Source organism: Bombina bombina, chromosome 1 (assembly GCF_027579735.1).
Source record: "Bombina bombina isolate aBomBom1 chromosome 1, aBomBom1.pri, whole genome shotgun sequence".
Lineage (NCBI taxonomy): Eukaryota > Metazoa > Chordata > Amphibia > Anura > Bombinatoridae > Bombina > Bombina bombina.
Genome location: NC_069499.1, coordinates 1,138,327,016 through 1,138,347,035, shown reverse-complemented (window position 1 = coordinate 1,138,347,035; position 20,020 = coordinate 1,138,327,016). Strand labels below are relative to the sequence as shown.

At 38.3% G+C, this 20,020-nt stretch overlaps 1 protein-coding gene across 1 annotated transcript in view; it reads left to right on the top strand.

The window, feature by feature from the left end:
* Positions 1 to 20,020, top strand: part of DHX58 (DExH-box helicase 58) — a 140,071-nt gene that overhangs the window by 45,580 nt on the left and 74,471 nt on the right. Inside the window, exons 6-8 of the mRNA XM_053698982.1 lie at positions 7,301 to 7,430; positions 16,093 to 16,284; positions 16,388 to 16,644. Coding sequence (XP_053554957.1) covers positions 7,301 to 7,430; positions 16,093 to 16,284; positions 16,388 to 16,644 — 579 coding nt within the window. The remainder of the gene's footprint in view (positions 1 to 7,300; positions 7,431 to 16,092; positions 16,285 to 16,387; positions 16,645 to 20,020) is intronic.

Below are 20,020 nucleotides of genomic sequence, written 5' to 3'. Positions count from 1 at the left end.
TTTGTGTACATATGTATTTAAGTATGTGTTTTACTATATATTTACTGTATACATTTTAAATTCCAATGTTCTAGACTTACAGGATAATGTACTTTTTATTGTAAATACATATTTATATATATATATATATATATATATATATATATATATACCTGTATATATATATTCCTATAGATATGTAGGTATAGATATCAATTTTACATTAACAGTATCAGAAATATATAGAAATATAAATGTAATAATAAAAAACAAATTTTGATGTGAGGAAAAAAATAACAGAAATAGAGAGAGAGAGGGAGTGAGAGAGAGGCTCAGGGAGGGGGAGCAGAGTGAAGGAACGAAAGAATAAGAGCAGAGGGAATAAGAGGGAGAGAGAACAGAGGACTTTTAGAAATAAATGAATACACTTTCCCAACAGATGTCAATCTAAAAGAAGGTTTTACCCCCTTGAACTACAGCTTAGCTGGACTCCTACTATTCACATACAAAGCACTTAATTGCCCAATCCACTACCATTGCATCTATTACCAATAAGGGGAATGGATCGCTATTTTGCGCTCCCACCTGTGTGTTAACTTCGCTAGATGGAAGCTTTTTGCATATGTCAGATGCGCTCATATTACAAGTTGAAAGTAAAAAGTTTGTGCGAGAGCAAAAACCCACGCCCGCTAACCAAATTTTGCGACCTAGTTAACTTATTCTCCCCATAGAAGTCAATCGAGAGCGCAGGTATGGGGATATATATATAAATATATATATATTAATATGTATCTACTATAAAAAGTACATTGTTCTGTATGTGAAGAACATTGGAATGCAACATTTTCATAACTCTTGTTGGGTTAGCGCGCAGGTTTTTTTCCAGTTTGTGCTCTCTATTTACTTCTATGGGGAGAATATGTTAAGGCGGTTGCAATATCTAGTGAAGTTAACGCGCAAGCGGGAGCACAAAATAGAGCTCCTTTGCCCTTTTTAGCCAACAGTAAATAGATGCAAGGGTTGTGGATTGGGCATCAAATTTGTATGTGAATAATGAAAGTCCAGCTAAACTGTAGTTTTAGTGTGGGCAAAACCTTATTTTAGATTGACATCTGTTTTGAAAAGGCTATTAAATTATTTAGAACAGTCCTCTGTTCTCTCTCTCTCTCTCATTCCCTCTGTTCTTGTTCTTTCATTCCCTCCTCCTGTTTCTTTTCTCTCACTCCCTCTGTTCTCCCTTTCGCTCTATTCCTGTTGTTTCCCCTCTCTCTCTCTCTCTCTCTCTCTCTCTCTCTCTCTCTCTCTCTCTCTCTCTCTCTCTCTTTCTTCCTTCTCTTCTTTGCCCCTCTCTTTCTTACCCTTTTATTTCTCTCTCTTCCTCTGTTCTCCCCCCTCTCTTTAACTTCTCCTCTGTTCTCTGCCCCTTCTCTCTCTCATTTGTTCTGTTCTCTCCCACCTCTTTTTCTCGCTCTGTTGCCATAATGGCATTAACATTCACACATTTTCAACTTAAAGGGTTAGAAATTGAATCCCATTTGACCCTAATTAAACTATATTATTATAATGACTATTATAAAGGCAATTAAATGAAATAGTTTTTTTTTTTTAAATTAAGCTTTTACATATCTTATTTTTTAGCATTAAACTATCATTAAATGAGCAGTAATGACCGCCCATAAAATGAGGCATGGCTCATGTAAATCCAGCATCCGCCCCCCATCCAATGGTGAAGTGGCTAAGCCCCTTAATTTCAATATTGCCTTCAGTCAACATTGCATGCACAGTCCCAATGTTAATGTTCAGCTTTTAATGTTCACAGGCAAATGAGAGGAGACAGGGAATAGTAAAATAAACTTAGCTGAGACTAGCTGTGCATGACACTACTGCTGCTTTTGTCCCAGTTCAGCCCTGCACTAAGGAGAGCAGCCGGGTATATACTAGAATTCTTCCCTGCCTATGATTTAGTGCATCTTTGCTTCAGACTTTGAATACAGCAGCAGTGTGAAAGCTCTGTTTATTTAAACTGTCCGGTTTATCTCCCCCTCTCCCTTAATGTGTTTGCTTGATTAGTGAGGGCTCCAATTCCACATGAAAGCAAACTAAGGCCTAGATTTGGAGTTCGGCGGTAAAAGGTCTGTTAACGCTCCGCGGGCTTTTTTCTGGCCGCACCATAAAATTAACTCTGGTATCGAGAGTTCAAACAAATGCTGCGTTAGGCTCCAAAAAAGGAGCGTAGAGCATTTTTACCGCAAATGCAACTCTCGATACCAGAGTTGCTTACGGACGCGGCCGGCCTCAAAAACGTGCTCGTGCACGATTCTCCCATAGGAAACAATGGGGCTGTTTGAGCTGTAAAAAAACCTAACACCTGCAAAAAAGCAGCGTTCAGCTCCTAACGCAGCCCCATTGTTTCCTATGGGGAAACACTTCCTACGTCTGCACCTAACACTCTAACATGTACCCCGAGTCTAAACACCCCTAACCTTACACTTATTAACCCCTAATCTGCCGCCCCCGCTATCGCTGACCCCTGCATATTTTTTTTAACCCCTAATCTGCCGCTCCGTAAACCGCCGCAACCTACGTTATCCCTATGTACCCCTAATCTGCTACCCCTAACACCGCCGACCCCTATATTATATTTATTAACCCCTAACCTGCCCCCCACAACGTCGCCGACACCTGCCTACACTTATTAACCCCTAATCTGCCGAGCGGACCTGAGCGCTACTATAATAAAGTTATTAACCCCTAATCCGCCTCACTAACCCTATCATAAATAGTATTAACCCCTAATCTGCCATCCCTAACATCGCCGACACCTAACTTCAATTATTAACCCCTAATCTTCCGATCGGAGCTCACCGCTATTCTAATAAATGGATTAACCCCTAAAGCTAAGTCTAACCCTAACACTAACACCCCCCTAAGTTAAATATAATATTTATCTAACGAAATAAATTAACTCTTATTAAATAAATGATTCCTATTTAAAGCTAAATACTTACCTGTAAAATAAATCCTAATATAGCTACAATATAAATTATAATTATATTATAGCTATTTTAGGATTAATATTTATTTTACAGGCAACTTTGTAATTATTTTAACCAGGTACAATAGCTATTAAATAGTTAATAACTATTTAATAGTTACCTAGTTAAAATAATAACAAATTTACCTGTAAAATAAATCCTAACCTAAGTTATAATTAAACCTAACACTACCCTATCAATAAAATAATTAAATAAACTACCTACAATTACCTACAATTAACCTAACACTACACTATCAATAAATTAATTAAACACAATTCCTACAAATAAATACAATTAAATAAACTAGCTAAAGTACAAAAAATAAAAAAGAACTAAGTTACAGAAAATAAAAAAATATTTACAAACATAAGAAAAATATTACAACAATTTTAAACTAATTACACCTACTCTAAGCCCCCTAATAAAATAACAAAGCCCCCCAAAATAAAAAATTCCCTACCCTATTCTAAATTAAAAAAGTTACAAGCTCTTTTACCTTACCAGCCCTGAACAGGGCCCTTTGCGGGGCATGCCCCAAGAATTTCAGCTCTTTTGCCTGTAAAAAAAAACATACAATACCCCCCCCCCCAACATTACAACCCACCACCCACATACCCCTAATCTAACCCAAACCCCCCTTAAATAAACCTAACACTAATCCCCTGAAGATCTTCCTACCTTGTCTTCACCATCCAGGTATCACCGATCCGTCCTGGCTCCAAGATCTTCATCCAACCCAAGCGGGGGTTGGCGATCCAAATTCCTACCTTAATTCCGATTGGCTGATAGAATCCTATCAGCCAATCGGAATTCGAGGGACGCCATCTTGGATGACGTCCCTTAAAGGAACAGTCATTCGTCGTTCAGTCGTCGGTCCGGATGGATGTTCCGCGCTGGAGGTCTTCAGGATCCTGCCGCTTCGCTCCGGATGGAAGAAGATCGAAGATGCCGCTTGGAGAAGATGTTTGCCGGTCCGGATGTCCTCTTCTTGCCGGATAGGAGGAAGACTTTGGAGCCTCTTCTGGACCGGATTATGGATCGCCAACCCCCGCTTGGGTTGGATGAAGATCTTGGAGCCAGGACGGATCGGTGATACCTGGATGGTGAAGACAAGGTAGGAAGATCTTCAGGGGATTAGTGTTAGGTTTATTTAAGGGGGGTTTGGGTTAGATTAGGGGTATGTGGGTGGTGGGTTGTAATGTTGGGGGGGGGTATTGTATGTTTTTTTTTACAGGCAAACGAGCTGAAATTCTTGGGGCATGCCCCGCAAAGGGCCCTGTTCAGGGCTGGTAAGGTAAAAGAGCTTGTAACTTTTTTAATTTAGAATAGGGTAGGGAATTTTTTATTTTGGGGGGGCTTTGTTATTTTATTAGGGGGCTTAGAGTAGGTGTAATTAGTTTAAAATTGTTGTAATATTTTTCTTATGTTTGTAAATATTTTTTTATTTTCTGTAACTTAGTTCTTTTTTATTTTTTGTACTTTAGCTAGTTTATTTAATTGTATTTATTTGTAGGAATTGTGTTTAATTAATTTATTGATAGTGTAGTGTTAGGTTAATTGTAGGTAATTGTAGGTAGTTTATTTAATTATTTTATTGATAGGGTAGTGTTAGGTTTAATTATAACTTAGGTTAGGATTTATTTTACAGGTAAATTTGTTATTATTTTAACTAGGTAACTATTAAATAGTTCTTAACTATTTAATAGCTATTGTACCTGGTTAAAATAATTACAAAGTTGCCTGTAAAATAAATATTAATCCTAAAATAGCTATAATATAATTATAATTTATATTGTAGCTATATTAGGGTTTATTTTACAGGTAAGTATTTAGCTTTAAATAGGAATCATTTATTTAATAAGAGTTAATTTATTTCGTTAGATGTAAATTATATTTAACTTAGGGGGGTGTTAGTGTTAGGGTTAGACTTAGCTTTAGGGGTTAATCCATTTATTAGAATAGCGGTGAGCTCCGGTCGGCAGATTAGGGGTTAATAATTGAAGTTAGGTGTCGGCGATGTTAGGGAGGGCAGATTAGGGGTTAATACTATTTATGATAGGGTTAGTGAGGCGGGTTAGGGGTTAATAACTTTATTATAGTAGCGCTCAGGTCCGCTCGGCAGATTAGGAGTTAATAAGTGTAGGCAGGTGTCGGCGACGTTGTGGGGGGCAGATTAGGGGTTAATAAATATAATATAGGGGTCGGCGGGGTTAGGGGTAGCAGATTAGGGGTACATAGGGATAACGTAGGTGGCGGCGCTTTGCGGTCGGAAGATTAGGGGTTAATTATTTTAAGTAGCTGGCGGCGACGTTGTGGGGGGCAGGTTAGGGGTTAATAAATATAATACAGGGGTCGGCGGGGTTAGGGGCAGCAGATTAGGGGTACATAAATATAACGTAGGTGGCGGTCGGCAGATTAGGGGTTAAAAATTTTAATCGAGTGTCGGCGATGTGGGGGGGGCCTCGGTTTAGGGGTACATAGGTAGTTTATGGGTGTTAGTGTACTTTAGGGTACAGTAGTTAAGAGCTTTATAAACCGGCGTTAGCCAGAAAGCTCTTAACTCCTGCTATTTTCAGGCGGCTGGAATCTTGTCGTTAGAGCTCTAACGCTCACTTCAGAAACGACTCTAAATACCAGCGTTAGAAAGATCCCATTGAAAAGATAGGCTACGCAAATGGCGTAGGGGGATCTGCGGTATGGAAAAGTCGCGGCTGAAAAGTGAGCGTTAGACCCTTTAATCACTGACTCCAAATACCAGCGGGCGGCCAAAACCAGCGTTAGGAGCCTCTAACGCTGGTTTTGACGGCTACCGCCGAACTCCAAATCTAGGCCATAGGGAGGGGGAGATGAGTCCGACAGTGTAAATAAACAGAGCACTCATACTCACGCTGTAAATGGTGTCAATAAACAAAGCGCTCATACTCACGCTGTAAATGTCTGAAGCACAGATGCACTTTATCACAAACAGGGAAGAATTTTAACATATATGCTGTTGATGCCGGTGTTCTGTTAAGGGACCGAACTTTTGAAAAGAGCGAACCATGTCACTTCCTGTGACGTTACATCAGCTGTTGTACACATTTTGCCCCTAATGCGCATGCGTGCCAGTGTCATCACATACCTGGCCGCATACGTCACTGTGAAACTATTTAGACTTGTGAAATTGAGAAGCATGCATGGGATTTTCTATCACAAATGGGGGGGTTTATTGAACGCTGTTTATTCGTCCCTGCATGACAAACAGCCATTCGGCTATCGCCAATGCTTGTGTTGGAAGATCCATTTCACTTTAGTAGAAAGTCTGGTTACGTTGTCATTGCTTTACCAACAAAAATATAATTTTGCAATGTCGTATTTTAAACTAAACATAAAGTGAAGTGCTTTGAATGCACGCCTTGTTGGTTGTATGCGTTTGAGGTTATAGGTTGTTATTTTATATGTTTTGTTTCATCCACACCCAAATAAATTGTTGTATGTGTTTTAATATTTTTAAATAAGTATACATTTTCCTATCCTTACATTTATATCGGTTTTAGACCATAATTCACATACAGTGTTGAATAAACAGCGTTCCAAACCCCCCCCCCCCCATTTGTGATAGAAAATCCCACGCATGCGCTATAGAAAGGCTTCTCAATTTCACAGGTCTAAATAGTTTCACAGTGACGTATGCGGCCAGGTATGTGATGACGCTGGCACGCATGCGCATTAGGGGCAAAATGTGTCCAACAGCTGATGTAACGTCACAGGAAGTGACATGGTTCGCTCTTTTCAAAAGTTTGGTCCCTTAACAGAACACCGTCCGGTTTCTGAGATACTGTGAAACAAATCTGTCAGGTGACTAGAGATGCCTCTCTAGCATACTACTAACTTATGTTCCTGCCTCCTCAGTAGACTGCTGACTCGGTGCTGGAGACAGGGGGGCAAGTCTGCGCATGTATTGTCAATGCAAATAGTTTAATTGCGCATGCGGGCCGCCATGAGGTTCCTACCTAGGTAGAACATCGTAACAGGCTGCATAATAATAAGTAGAAAATGGGTTTGGCACAAAATTATTTTTCCAGTTAAAATTGCAAGTAATGGAAAGAAAACTGTACAAAGGTCCCAATTACAAATTGCTTTATTATAAAATTAAGTTTGAAAACAGTGCTCTAAACTGACCAGCTGTATGACAGTCTTACATCTTTGTCAGTGTTTTGTCCATCTCTGTACTTGTCAACTTCTCTCTGTACTGTGGGTAGCTTAACCATTCAGTAACTCAAAGTTTCATATTTCTGCCTAAGGATCCCTTTGGAGATAAGCTGAAGATGCTCATGAGAAATATACATGATTATTTAGATATCAGCTCAACCGCATTTGGCGATTTTGGCACACAGGTATACGAGCAGAAGATTGTGGAGCTGGAAAAAGAAGGTATTTATCATAATGCTGAGATTGAGATTTGTTACATAGAAAGTTTTATTACGGTGTTTTAGGGTTAAAGCAGCAAATGTAATAAGAAAATACTCCAATTTATCAATACATTTTCTTGCACTAATGCTGGCATATGGTTATATGTTTAACCTGCAAAATGGTTAAACAGATAGTTCAACTTAGCCTAAGAGCTGCAATAGGTTACTGGTCTGGAGCTGAATACAGCCAATGACTGTCGGCTACACACATATGCTTCTTGTGATTGATATACTAACTTAGTTCAACTCAGGATTGGCAATAAATTGATGGCCAGGAGCTAACTTGCATGTGTTTATATAATTTGCTTTAAAGTATTTTTTTTATCACTCTTTAATGTTCCTTCAACACAAAAATTAAAGAATATGTTCAGTCAGAATTATTTATATTGCTCTAGACTTGGAGAATTTGATTATAGAATCTACTCATGTGTTTGGTAAAATCTAGTTTGATCTAATAATTCATCACTTGATGTTACACTTTGTTTTGAATACTTTGGACATGAATGAGATTGATCTCTGAATCATATGACACTTTACACTTTAGCGGAGAGGGATTCCTTAAATCTGTCATCACTTTTAGTCAATTTTAGTGCTATCAGAGACTGATGCTTAAGGATTTCACTGCTGTTATATGCATGTGGTAGCGCTGGTTTGCTTTATATACTTTGCTTTGACATTAGCACACTATAGTCTTCAAGAGCAATTGAACCCTTGCATCATTTAATTATAAAAATATTTTCATCAGTGACAGACCTAATGAACAGAGGGCCCTGGTATAAGAATTTGTTTTGCCCCCCACAAAAAGAAAAAGTAACTCCAAAGTAATATTTATAAAACACTGTCTAAAGCAGTGTTTTTCAACCAGTGTGCCGTGGCACACTAGCGTGCCGTGAGAGATCCTCAGGTGTGCCACGGCAGACTGACAACAGTGTGACATATTTTTTAAACTTTGCTTGTTTTTTACTCCCAGTGCAGGGGTAGGTTGTAGGAGGCATGGCATAACAGCACAATACATACAGTATGTGTGTGTTTGTGTGTATGTGTATATATATATGCTATACTAGGCTACAATGTGTGATTTTTTTTTTAAATTTTGGGATGGTGGTGTGCCACAGGATTTTTTAATGTAAAAAAGTGTGCCACGGCAAAAAAAAGTTTAAAAATCACTGGTCTAAAGCACAGAGAGGTGTACGTGGGAGGTGGGGTAGCAGTTGTGCCCTCTATATGGATTAAAGCCAAATGTAAGCAAAAACATTCCAGTGACAGTAAGAGGCTATATTCACTAAGAGAGATAGGTGAGGTGGGAGAGGCGGTAATGCCTTCTGTATGGATACAAGGCAAATGCTGTCCGTAATATATATTATATATATATATATATATATATATATATATATATATATATATATATATATATTAGCTACAGTAGCTATCGATGCAGATACTATAAAGCAGCATTGCCATCATGGCCATTACTAGCTGTTTAGAAGGAAAAGGCTTGGCTGTAAGACAATAAACCCAGGGCAATGTGAAGGGGCAGTTTTGCAACTAGGCTATGGGGTTTGCTCAGAAACGGGTAGACTGTCAGGAAGTTCTCTGTCTCTGCATTTTCAAAGAAATCAATTTTCCCAGAATAATATTGTTTTTGGATCTCTGCTTCTTTAATTAAAACACATGGGAGGAAGGTTAATAGCATACATAGAATACGCTACAAAAATTAACCTATTAATGCACGACACTGATATTTTAAACAAGCATTGCAGAGCATTATATACACTGATTCATATATATATATACACACACACTAGACCATTGTATATTAAAATAAAAATGTTGCTTTTTTATATTAAAAGGCAATATTACATAAATGTTAAAAAAAAAATAGTTTTATCTAGGTCATTGTAAATAAAAATACAGAGCAGACTCACTCCTGTCAGAGTTACACTTCCATGATTAAAGGGATATTGAACCCCAATTTTTTTCTTTCTTTCATGATTCAGATAGAGCATGCAATTTTAAGCAACTTTCTAATTTACTCTTATTAACAAAAAAAATTCGTTCTCTTGGTATCTTTATTTGAAAAGCAGGAATGTAAGCTTAGGAGCCAGACCATTTTTGGTTCAGAACACTAGGTAGCACATGCTGATAGGTGGCTACATAACCTACTACCCTGGTAGCTAGAATTTAAAGACCAGTTAACCCTATGATTGCCAGAGAGGCTGCAGTCCTCTCTGGAATCCAGGGTTTAAAAGTACCTCTGGGAGTTTGTTTGGTTTTTGTCTCTCCAGTGGACTGAGCCTGCTGAGGTTAAAATAAACAGTCACAGAGGTGGGGGAGGAATCGTCTTAAAATTCTGCATTGCACATTGCTAGACAAGAGCAGCTTTGCCTCTGGTCTCCATGTGCTCTGACAGTCAGACTGACACTGTATGCCAGTGAATCACATCAGCATCAGAGGGAACTCTAAGGTTAAATTCCCTGCTCCAACAACCTCCCACTTCCCCTTGAGAATAGAAAAACATAATTTATGTAAGAACTTACCTGATAAATTAATTTCTTTCATAGTGGCAAGAGTCCATGAGCTAGTGACGTATGGGATATACATTCCTACCAGGAGGGGCAAAGTTTCCCAAACCTCAAAATGCCTATAAATACACCCCTCACCACACCCACAATTCAGTTTAACGAATAGCCAAGTAGTGGGGTGATAAGAAAGGAGTAAAAAGGATCAACAAAGGAATTTGGAAATAATTGTGCTTTATACAAAAAAATCATAACCACCATAAAAAAGGGGTGGGCCTCATGGACTCTTGCCAATATAAAAGAAATGAATTTATCAGGTAAGTTCTTACATAAATTATGTTTTCTTTCATGTAATTGGCAAGAGTCCATGAGCTAGTGATGTATGGGATAGCAATACCCAAAAAGTGGAACTCCCCTGAAAAAAATGAATCCACAACCCAAATATAAGTTTATTCTCATTAATAAAAGGAAAAACTGAAATCATAAGCAGAAGAATCAAACTGAAACAGCTGCCTGAAGAACTTTTCTACCAAAAACTGCTTCCGAAGAAGCAAATAAATCAAAATGGTAGAATTTAGTAAATGTATGCAAAGAAGACCAAGTTGCTGCTTTGCAAATCTGATCAACTGAAGCTTCATTCTTAAAAGCCCAAGAAGTGGAAACTGATCTAGTAGAATGAGCTGTAATTCTCTGAGGCGGGGCTTTACCCGACTCCAAATAAGCTTGATGAATCAAAAGCTTTAACCACGATGCCAAAGAAATGGCAGAAGCCTTCTGACCTTTCCTGGAACCAGAAAAATAACAAATAGAATAGAAGTTTTCCTGAAATCTTTAGTAGCTTTGACATAATATTTCAGAGCTCTCACTACATCCAAAGAATGTAAAGATCTCTCCAAAGAATTTTTAGGATTAGGACACAAAGAAGGGACAACAATTTCTCTATTAATGTTGTTAGAATTCACAACCTTAGGTAAGAATTTAAATGAAGTCCGCAAAACTGCCTTATCCTGATGAAAAATCAGAAAAGGAGATTCACAAGAGAGAGCAGATAATTCTGAAAATCTTCTAGCAGAAGAGATGGCCAAAAGGAACAACACTTTCCAAGAAAGTAGTTTAATGTCCAAAGAATGCATAGGCTCAAATGGAGCCTGTAAAGTCTTCAAAACCAAATTAAGACTCCAAGGAGGAGAGATTGATTTAAAGACAGGCTTGATACGAATCAAAGCCTGTACAAAACAATGAATATCAGGAAGTTTAGCAGTTTTTCTGTGGAATAAAACAGAAAGAGCAGAGATTTGTCTTTTCAAGGAACTTGTAGACAAACCTTTATCTAAACCATCCTGAAGAAACTGTAAAATTCTAGGAATTCTAAAAGAATGGCAAGAGAATTTATGAGAGGAACACCATGAAATGTAAGTCTTCCAAACTCGATAATAAATCTTTCTAGAAACAGATTTACAAGCCTGTAACATAGTATTAATCACTGAATCAGAGAAACCTCTATGACTAAGCACTAGGCGTTCAATCTCCATACCTTCAAATTTAATGATTTGAGATCCTGATGGAAAAACGGACCTTGAGACAGAAGGTCCGGTCTTATTGGAAGTGACCAAGGTTGGCAACTGGACATCTAAACAAGATCCGCATACCAAAACCTGTGAGGCCATGCTGGAGCCACCAGCAACACAAACAATTGCTCCATGATGATTTTGGAGATCACTCTTGGAAGAAGAACTAGAGGCGGGAAAATATAAGTAGGTTGATAACACCAAGGAAGTGTCAACTCATCCACTGCTTCTGCCCCGAGGATCCCTGGACCTGGACAGGTACCTGGGAAGTTTCTTGTTTAGATGGGATGCCATCAGATCTATTTCTGGAAGACCCCACATCTGAACAATTTGAGAAAACACATCTGGGTGGAGAGACCACTCTCCCGGATGAAAAGTCTGACGACTGAGATAATCCGCTTCCCAATTGTCTATACCTGGGATATGAACCTCAGAAATTAGACAGGAGCTGGATTCCACCCAAACAAGTATCCGAGATACTTCTTTCATAGCTTGAGGACTGTGAGTCCCACCCTGATAATTGACATATGCCACAGTTGTGATATTGTCTGTCTGAAAACAAATGAACGGTTCTCTCTTCAATAGAGGCCAAAACTGAAGAGCATGAGAATCGCACGGAGTTCCAAAATATTTATTGGTAATCTCGCCTCTTGAGATTTCCAAACCCCTTGTGCTGTCAGAGATCCCCAGACAGCTCCCCAACTTGAAAGACTCACATCTGTTGTGATCACAGTCCAGGTTGGATGAACAAAAGAGTCCCCTAGAACAATACGATGGTGACCTAACCACCAAGTCAGAGATAGTCGAACATTGGGATTTAAGGATATTAATTGTGATATTCTTGTATAATCCCTGCACCACTGGTTCAGCATACAAAGCTGGAGAGGTCTCATATGAAAACGAGCAAAGGGGATCGCGTCTGATGCTGCAGTCATGAGACCTAAAACTTCCATGTACATAGCTACTGAAGGGAATGACTGAGACTGAAGGTTCCGACAGGCTGCAACCAATTTTAAACGTCTCTTGTCTGTTAGAGACAAAGTCATGGACACTGAATCTATCTGGAAACCTAAAAAGATTACTCTTGTCTGAGGAATCAAAGAACTTTTTGGTAAATTGATCCTCCAACCATGTTTTTGAAGAAACAACACTAGTTGATTTGTGTGAGATTCTGCAGAACGTAAAGATTGAGCAAGTACCAAGATATCGTCCAAAAAAGGAAACACCGCAATACCACGCTCTCTGATTACAGAGAATAGGGCACCGAGAATCTTTGAAAAGATTCTTGGAGCTGTCGCTAGGCCAAAAGGAAGAGCAACAAATTGGTAATGCTTGTCTAGAAAAGAGAATCTCAGGAACTGATAGTGATCTGGATGAATTGGAATATAAAGATATGCATCCTGTAAGTCTATTGTGGACATATAATGCCCTTGCTGCACAAAAGGCAGAATAGTCCTTATAGTCACCATTTTGAAAGTTGGTACTCTTACATATCGATTAAAAAATTTTAGATCCAAAACTGGTCTGAATGAATTTTCTTTCTTTGGGACAATGAAAAGATTTGAATAAAACCTCAGACCCTGTTTCTGAAACGGAACTGGCATGATTACCCCTGATAACTCCAGGTCTAAAACACACTTCAGGAAAGCCTGAGCCTTTACTGGATTTGCAGGGATGTGTGAGAAAAAAAATCTTCTCACAGGCGGTCTGAATCCTATTCTGTACCCCTGAGAGACAATACTCTGAATCCATTGATTTTGGACCGAATTGATCCAAACATCTTTGAAAAATCTTAATCTGCCCCGTACCAGCTGAGCTGGAATGAGGGCCGCACCTTCATGCGGACTTGGGGGCTGGCTTTGATCTCTTAAATGGCTTGGATTTATTCCAATTCGAGGAAGGCTTTCAATTGGAAACAGATTCCTTGGGGGATGGATTAGATTTCTGTTCCTTATTTTGTCGAAAGGAACGAAAACGGTTAGAAGCTTTAGATTTGCCCTTAGTTTTTTTATCCTGAGGCAAAAAACTCCCTTCCCCCCAGTAACAGTTGAAATTATTGAATCTAACTGAGATCCAAATAACTTATTACCTTGGAAAGAAAGAGATAGCAGTCTGGACTTAGAAGTCATGTCAGCATTCCAAGATTTAAGCCATAAAGCTCTTCTAGCTAAAATAGCTAAAGACATAGATTTAACATCAATTTTGATGATTTAAAAAATGGCATCACAAATAAAATTATTAGCATGTTGAATCAAGTTAACAATGCTAGACAAATCATGATCCAATACTTGTTGCGCTAAATTTTCCAACCAAAACGTTGAAGCAGCTGCAACATCAGACAAAGAAATTGCAGGCCTGAGAAGATGACCTGAATATAAATAGGCTTTCCTTAGATAAGATTCAAGTTTCCTATCTAAAGAATCTTTAAAAGAAGTACTATCTTCCGTAGGAATAGTAGTATGTTTAGCAAGAGTAGAGATAGCCACATCAACCTTGGGGATCTTTTCCCAAAACTCTAAAGAAACTGCTGGCAAAGGATACAATTTTTTAAACCTTGAAGAAGGAATAAAATAAGTACCAGGCCTATTCCATTTCTTAAAAATCATATCAGAAATAGCATCAGGAACTGGAAAAACCTCTGGAATAACCACAGGAGGTTTAACGTTTACTAGTTTTAATATCAAGAGGACTAGTTTCCTCCATATACAATGTAATCAACACTTCTTTTAACAAAGAACGAATATACTCAATTTTAAATAAATAAGAAGATTTGTCAGTGTCAATATCTGAGGGAGGATCTTCTGAACCAGATAGATCCCTATCAGAAAAGGATAAATCAGCATGTTGCCGGTTATTTGAAATTTCATCAACTTTATGAGAAGTTTTAAAAGACCTTTTACGTCTATTAGAAGGCAGAATGGCAGACAAAGCCTTCTGAATAGAATCAGAAATAAATTCTTTTAAATTTACAGGTATATCTTGTGCATTAGATGTTGAGGGAACAGCAACATGTAATGAACTACTACTGATAGATACATTCTCTGCATGTAAAAGTTTATCATGAAAACTAATACAAACCACAGCAGGAGATATAACCTCCACAAGTTTACAACAAATGCACTTAGCTTTGGTAGAACTGTTATCAGGCAGCAGGGTTCCAACAGTGATTTCTGAGACAGGATCAGATTGAGATATCTTGCAAATGTAAGAGAAAAAAACAACATATAAAACAAAATGATCAATTTCCTTATATGGCAGTTTCAGGAATGGGAAAAAATGTAAACAGCATAGCCCTCTGATAGAGAAAAAAAAGACAAGAGGCATATAGGAATGGGGTCTTAAATAATGAAAATATTTGGTGCCAAGTATGACGCACAACAAACAGAAAAATATTTTTGGTGCCAAAAAACGTCCAGAAATGACACACTAGCGTCACAGAGGACGCAACCTTGTGAAGGACGAATTTTGTGTCAACGAACATAACTTCGCGCCCAAAAAAATTGCGCGCCAAGAATGACGCAATAAACGTTGGCATTTTGCACCCTCGCAAGCCTAATTCTGCCCGCGAATTTAAAAGACAGTCAATTGAAAAAGAGACTATACCCCAGGTAAGAAATACATTTTTCGTAAAAAAAGCATTTCCCAGATATGAAACTGACAGTCTGCAAAAGGAAATATACTGAAAACTTGAATCATGGCAAATCTAAGTACAATACATATATTTAGAACTTTATATAAATACATAAAGTGCCAAACCATAGCTGAGAGTGTCTTAAGTAATGAAAACATACTTACCAAAAGACACCCATCCACATATAGCAGATAGCCAAACCAGTACTGAAACGGTTATCAGTAGAGGTAATGGAATATGAGAGTATATCGTCGATCTGAAAAAGGGAGGTAGGAGATGAATCTCTACGACTGATAACAGAGAACCTATTAAACAGATCTCCCGTGAGGAAAAACATTGCATTCAATAGGTGATACACCGTTCACATCCCTCTGACATTCACTGTACTTACTTCACCACCTCCATAGGAGTCAAAGTTTGTAAAACTGAATTGTGGGTGTGGTGAGGGGTGTATTTATAGGCATTTTGAGGTTTGGGAAACTTTGCCCCTCCTGGTAGGATTGTATATCCCATATGTCACTAGCTCATGGACTCTTGCCAATTGCATGAAAGAAATAATGGTTTCCTACCTGTAAATTCAAGGCTCTGTTACAACAAAAGTTAATTTAATAAACCTCAGCAAGATGATACAAGAATACTATAATGATGGTGCATATCATTTAATACATATGCAAAACATTTGTTAGGAAGAGGGTTTTCCTAAGATTTCAGATCATAATTCTTTTAAAGAAAAAGTGTAGATGTGTAGCACACGTTTAATGCGTCTGTGAGCTGAAACATTATGACTGAAGTTTTGATGTGCTGTTTTCCATTTGATGTTTAAAAATATATTATTAATTTTAATTTAAGATCTCACAGTTACTGATTATTCACGCATAGTTTTGGTGCTTGTGCTTTGTTTTTAAGGGGCAGTAGAAGCTAACAGAATGAAACGAACATGCGCAGTACACCTACGTAAATATAATGATGCGTTATTCACCCATGATACAGTACGAATGGAGGATGCATTTGAGTTTCTAGAAATCTTCTACATACAGGAGAGATTCACCAAAAGTATGGATGACCCTACTAACCTCTTTCTTTGCCAGTTGTTTGAAGGTAAAAATACAAAACTGAACTCAGATATAACATACTTTTCTCCTCCTTCCTACGTTTTAATTTTCCTGTTTTTGTTTTTTTTTCGTTTTTTTTTTCTCCACAGATAACCAAGCCAGACTCTTAGAGCTGTCAAAAGACAAACTATTTGAAAACCCCAAATTGCTGAAACTGGAGGAAATCTTGAGAGACCAGTTCCAAAGCTCATGTGAATCGCGAGGCATCATATTTACCCGCACTCGGCACAGCGCCTACTCTCTTCAGAAATGGATTGAGAGCAAACCCTCGCTGAAGGAGATGGGCATTAAAGCAGCTCCTTTGACAGGTGCAGGTTTCAGCAACCAGAGCAAGCACATGACACAGGTAATGTGTTCTGCATGTGCTCAAGTGTCCACACTAAAATATCTGAGAACTACTAACATGGTCCTGTATAGGCGATTCTTCAGGAGAGAGAAAATCTATAGGGAAAGTGCTGGCATGAAGTATGATGGTAACAGAGTTATAAGTGCATTGAATGATAGTAAACATCATAGCAAAGACATCTTAACTAAGTTGTATAATATCCTCCTGGAGACTTAAAAGGAAATACCTTGTAATAGATTAACACCTTGTTTGCTGCAAGTGTTTTTCAGTAGCCAAACTCCATCCACCACTTGCCTTAATAGGAGGAGGCAACCCAGATGTGCTACTCGAGTAGACATAGTTAGCCATGGCAACTTTGGGCTAGGTTACAAGGGGAGTACTATTTTGCACTCCCGCTTGCACTTCACTAAATGTAGGCTTTTTGCAGGCGTCAAGTTGCACTTGTATCAGTAAAAAGTTTGTGTGCAAATAAATATTTATATATATATATATATATATATATATATATATATATATAAAGGACTATTCTGCCTTTTGTTCAGCAAGGTCATTACATGTCCACAATAGACTTAAAGGATGCATATCTTCACATTCCGATTCATCCAGACCATTATCGGTTTCTGAGATTCTATTTTCTAGACAAGCATTACCAATTTGTCGCTCTTCCATTTGGCCTAGCGACAGCTCCAAGAAACTTTTCGAAGGTTCTCGGTGCCCTTCTATCTGTAATCAGAGAGCAAGGTATTGTGGTATTTCCTTATTTGGATGATATCTTGGTACTGGATCAATCTTTTCATTTAGCAGAATCTCACATGAATCAACTTGTGTTGTTTCTTCAAAGACCTGGTTGGAGGATCAATTTACCAAAGAGTTTCTTGATTCCTCAGACAAGGGTAACCTTTTTAGGTTTCCAGATAAATTCAGTGTCCATGACTGCCTGTCGAAAACCTTCAGTCTTGATCATTCCCTTCAGTGGCTATGTGCATGGAAGTTTTAGGTCTCATGACTGCAGCATCGGACGCGATCCCCTTTGCTCGTTTTCATATGAGACCTCTGCAGCTTTGCATGCTGAATCAATGGTACAGGGATTATACTCGGATATCACAATTTATATTCTTAAATCTCAACACTCAACTCTCTCTGACTTGGTGGTTAAACCCAGGGCCAGACTGGGACCAAAAATAGGCCCGGGCATTTTATGCCAGAGCAGCTCATGTTGGTATATACATTCAAATACAGTATATATATTGTATATGTATATATACATTCTCATATATATATATATACAGTATATATATACACACACACACACACACAGTATATATATATATATATATATATATATATACATAGACACACACAGTATATATATATATATATATATATATACATATATATATACACACACACAATATATATATATATATATATACACACACAGTATATATATATATATATATATATATATATATATATATATATATATATATATATATATATATATCTGTGTGTGTGTATATACAGGGAGTGCAGAATTATTAGGCAAGTTGTATTTTTGAGGATTAATTTTATTATTGAACAACAACCATGTTCTCAATGAACCCAAAAAACTCATTAATATCAAAGCTGAATAGTTTTGGAAGTACATTTTAGTTTGTTTTTAGTTATAGCTATTTTAGGGGGATATCTGTGTGTGCAGGTGACTATTACTGTGCATAATTATTAGGCAACTTAACAAAAAACAAATATATACCCATTTCAATTATTTATTTTTACCAGTGAAACCAATATAACATCTCAACATTCACAAATATACATTTCTGACATTCAAAAACAAAACAAAAACAAATCAGTGACCAATATAGCCACCTTTCTTTGCAAGGACACTCAAAAGCCTGCCATCCATGGATTCTGTCAGTGTTTTGATCTGTTCACCATCAACATTGCGTGCAGCAGCAACCACAGCCTCCCAGACACTGTTCAGAGAGGTGTACTGTTTTCCCTCCTTGTAAATCTCACATTTGATGATGGACCACAGGTTCTCAATGGGGTTCAGATCAGGTGAACAAGGGGGCCATGTCATTAGATTTTCTTCTTTTATACTCTTTCTTGCCAGCCACGCTGTGGAGTACTTGGACGCGTGTGATGGAGCATTGTCCTGCATGAAAATCATGTTTTTCTTGAAGGATGCAGACTTCTTCCTGTACCACTGCTTGAAGAAGGTGTCTTCCAGAAACTGGCAGTAGGACTGGGAGTTGAGCTTGACTCCATCCTCAACCCGAAAAGGCCCCACAAGCTCATCTTTGATGATACCAGCCCAAACCAGTACTCCACCTTCACCTTGCTGGCGTCTGAGTCGGACTGGAGCTCTCTGCCCTTTACCAATCCAGCCACGGGCTCATCCATCTGGTCCATCAAGACTCACTCTCATTTCATCAGTCCATAAAACCTTAGAAAAATCAGTCTTGAGATATTTCTTGGCCCAGTCTTGACGTTTCAGCTTGTGTGTCTTGTTCAGTGGTGGTCGTCTTTCAGCCTTTCTTACCATGGCCATGTCTCTGAGTATTGCACACCTTGTGCTTTTGGGCACTCCAGTGATGTTGCAGCTCTGAAATATGGCCAAACTGGTGGCAAGTGGCATCTTGGCAGCTGCACGCTTGACTTTTCTCAGTTCATGGGCAGTTATTTTGCGCCTTGGTTTTTCCACAAGCTTCTTGCGACCCTGTTGACTATTTTGAATGAAACGCTTGATTGTTCGATGATCACGCTTCAGAAGCTTTGCAATTTTAAGAGTGCTGCATCCCTCTGCAAGATATCTCACTATTTTTGACTTTTCTGAGCCTGTCAAGTCCTTCTTTTGACCCATTTTGCCAAAGGAAAGGAAGTTGCCTAATAATTATGCACACCTGATATAGGGTGTTGATGTCATTAGACCACACCCCTTCTCATTACAGAGATGCACATCACCTAATATGCTTAATTGGTAGTAGGCTTTCGAGCCTATACAGCTTGGAGTAAGACAACATGCATAAAGAGGATGATGTGGTCAAAATACTCATTTGCCTAATAATTCTGCACTCCCTGTATATATATATATATATATATATATATATATATATATATATATATATATATATATATATATATACAGTAACAGCCTTACACAGACCTACAGTAGTTCTCCAGAGTCTAGACATCGTTTCTAAGGGCTGTAAATCAATAAGGGCAGAAGAGTAAGCCCTTCCCACATATCCTCCTCACCTCTCCCATTGCCTAGGATAACAAAGTGTGGAGCACAAATTTAACCCCATGACTACCAAAAAGGACTACAGTACATTGTATGTAAGGGAATGCACTGCAGTTCTCTCTGGTAGCC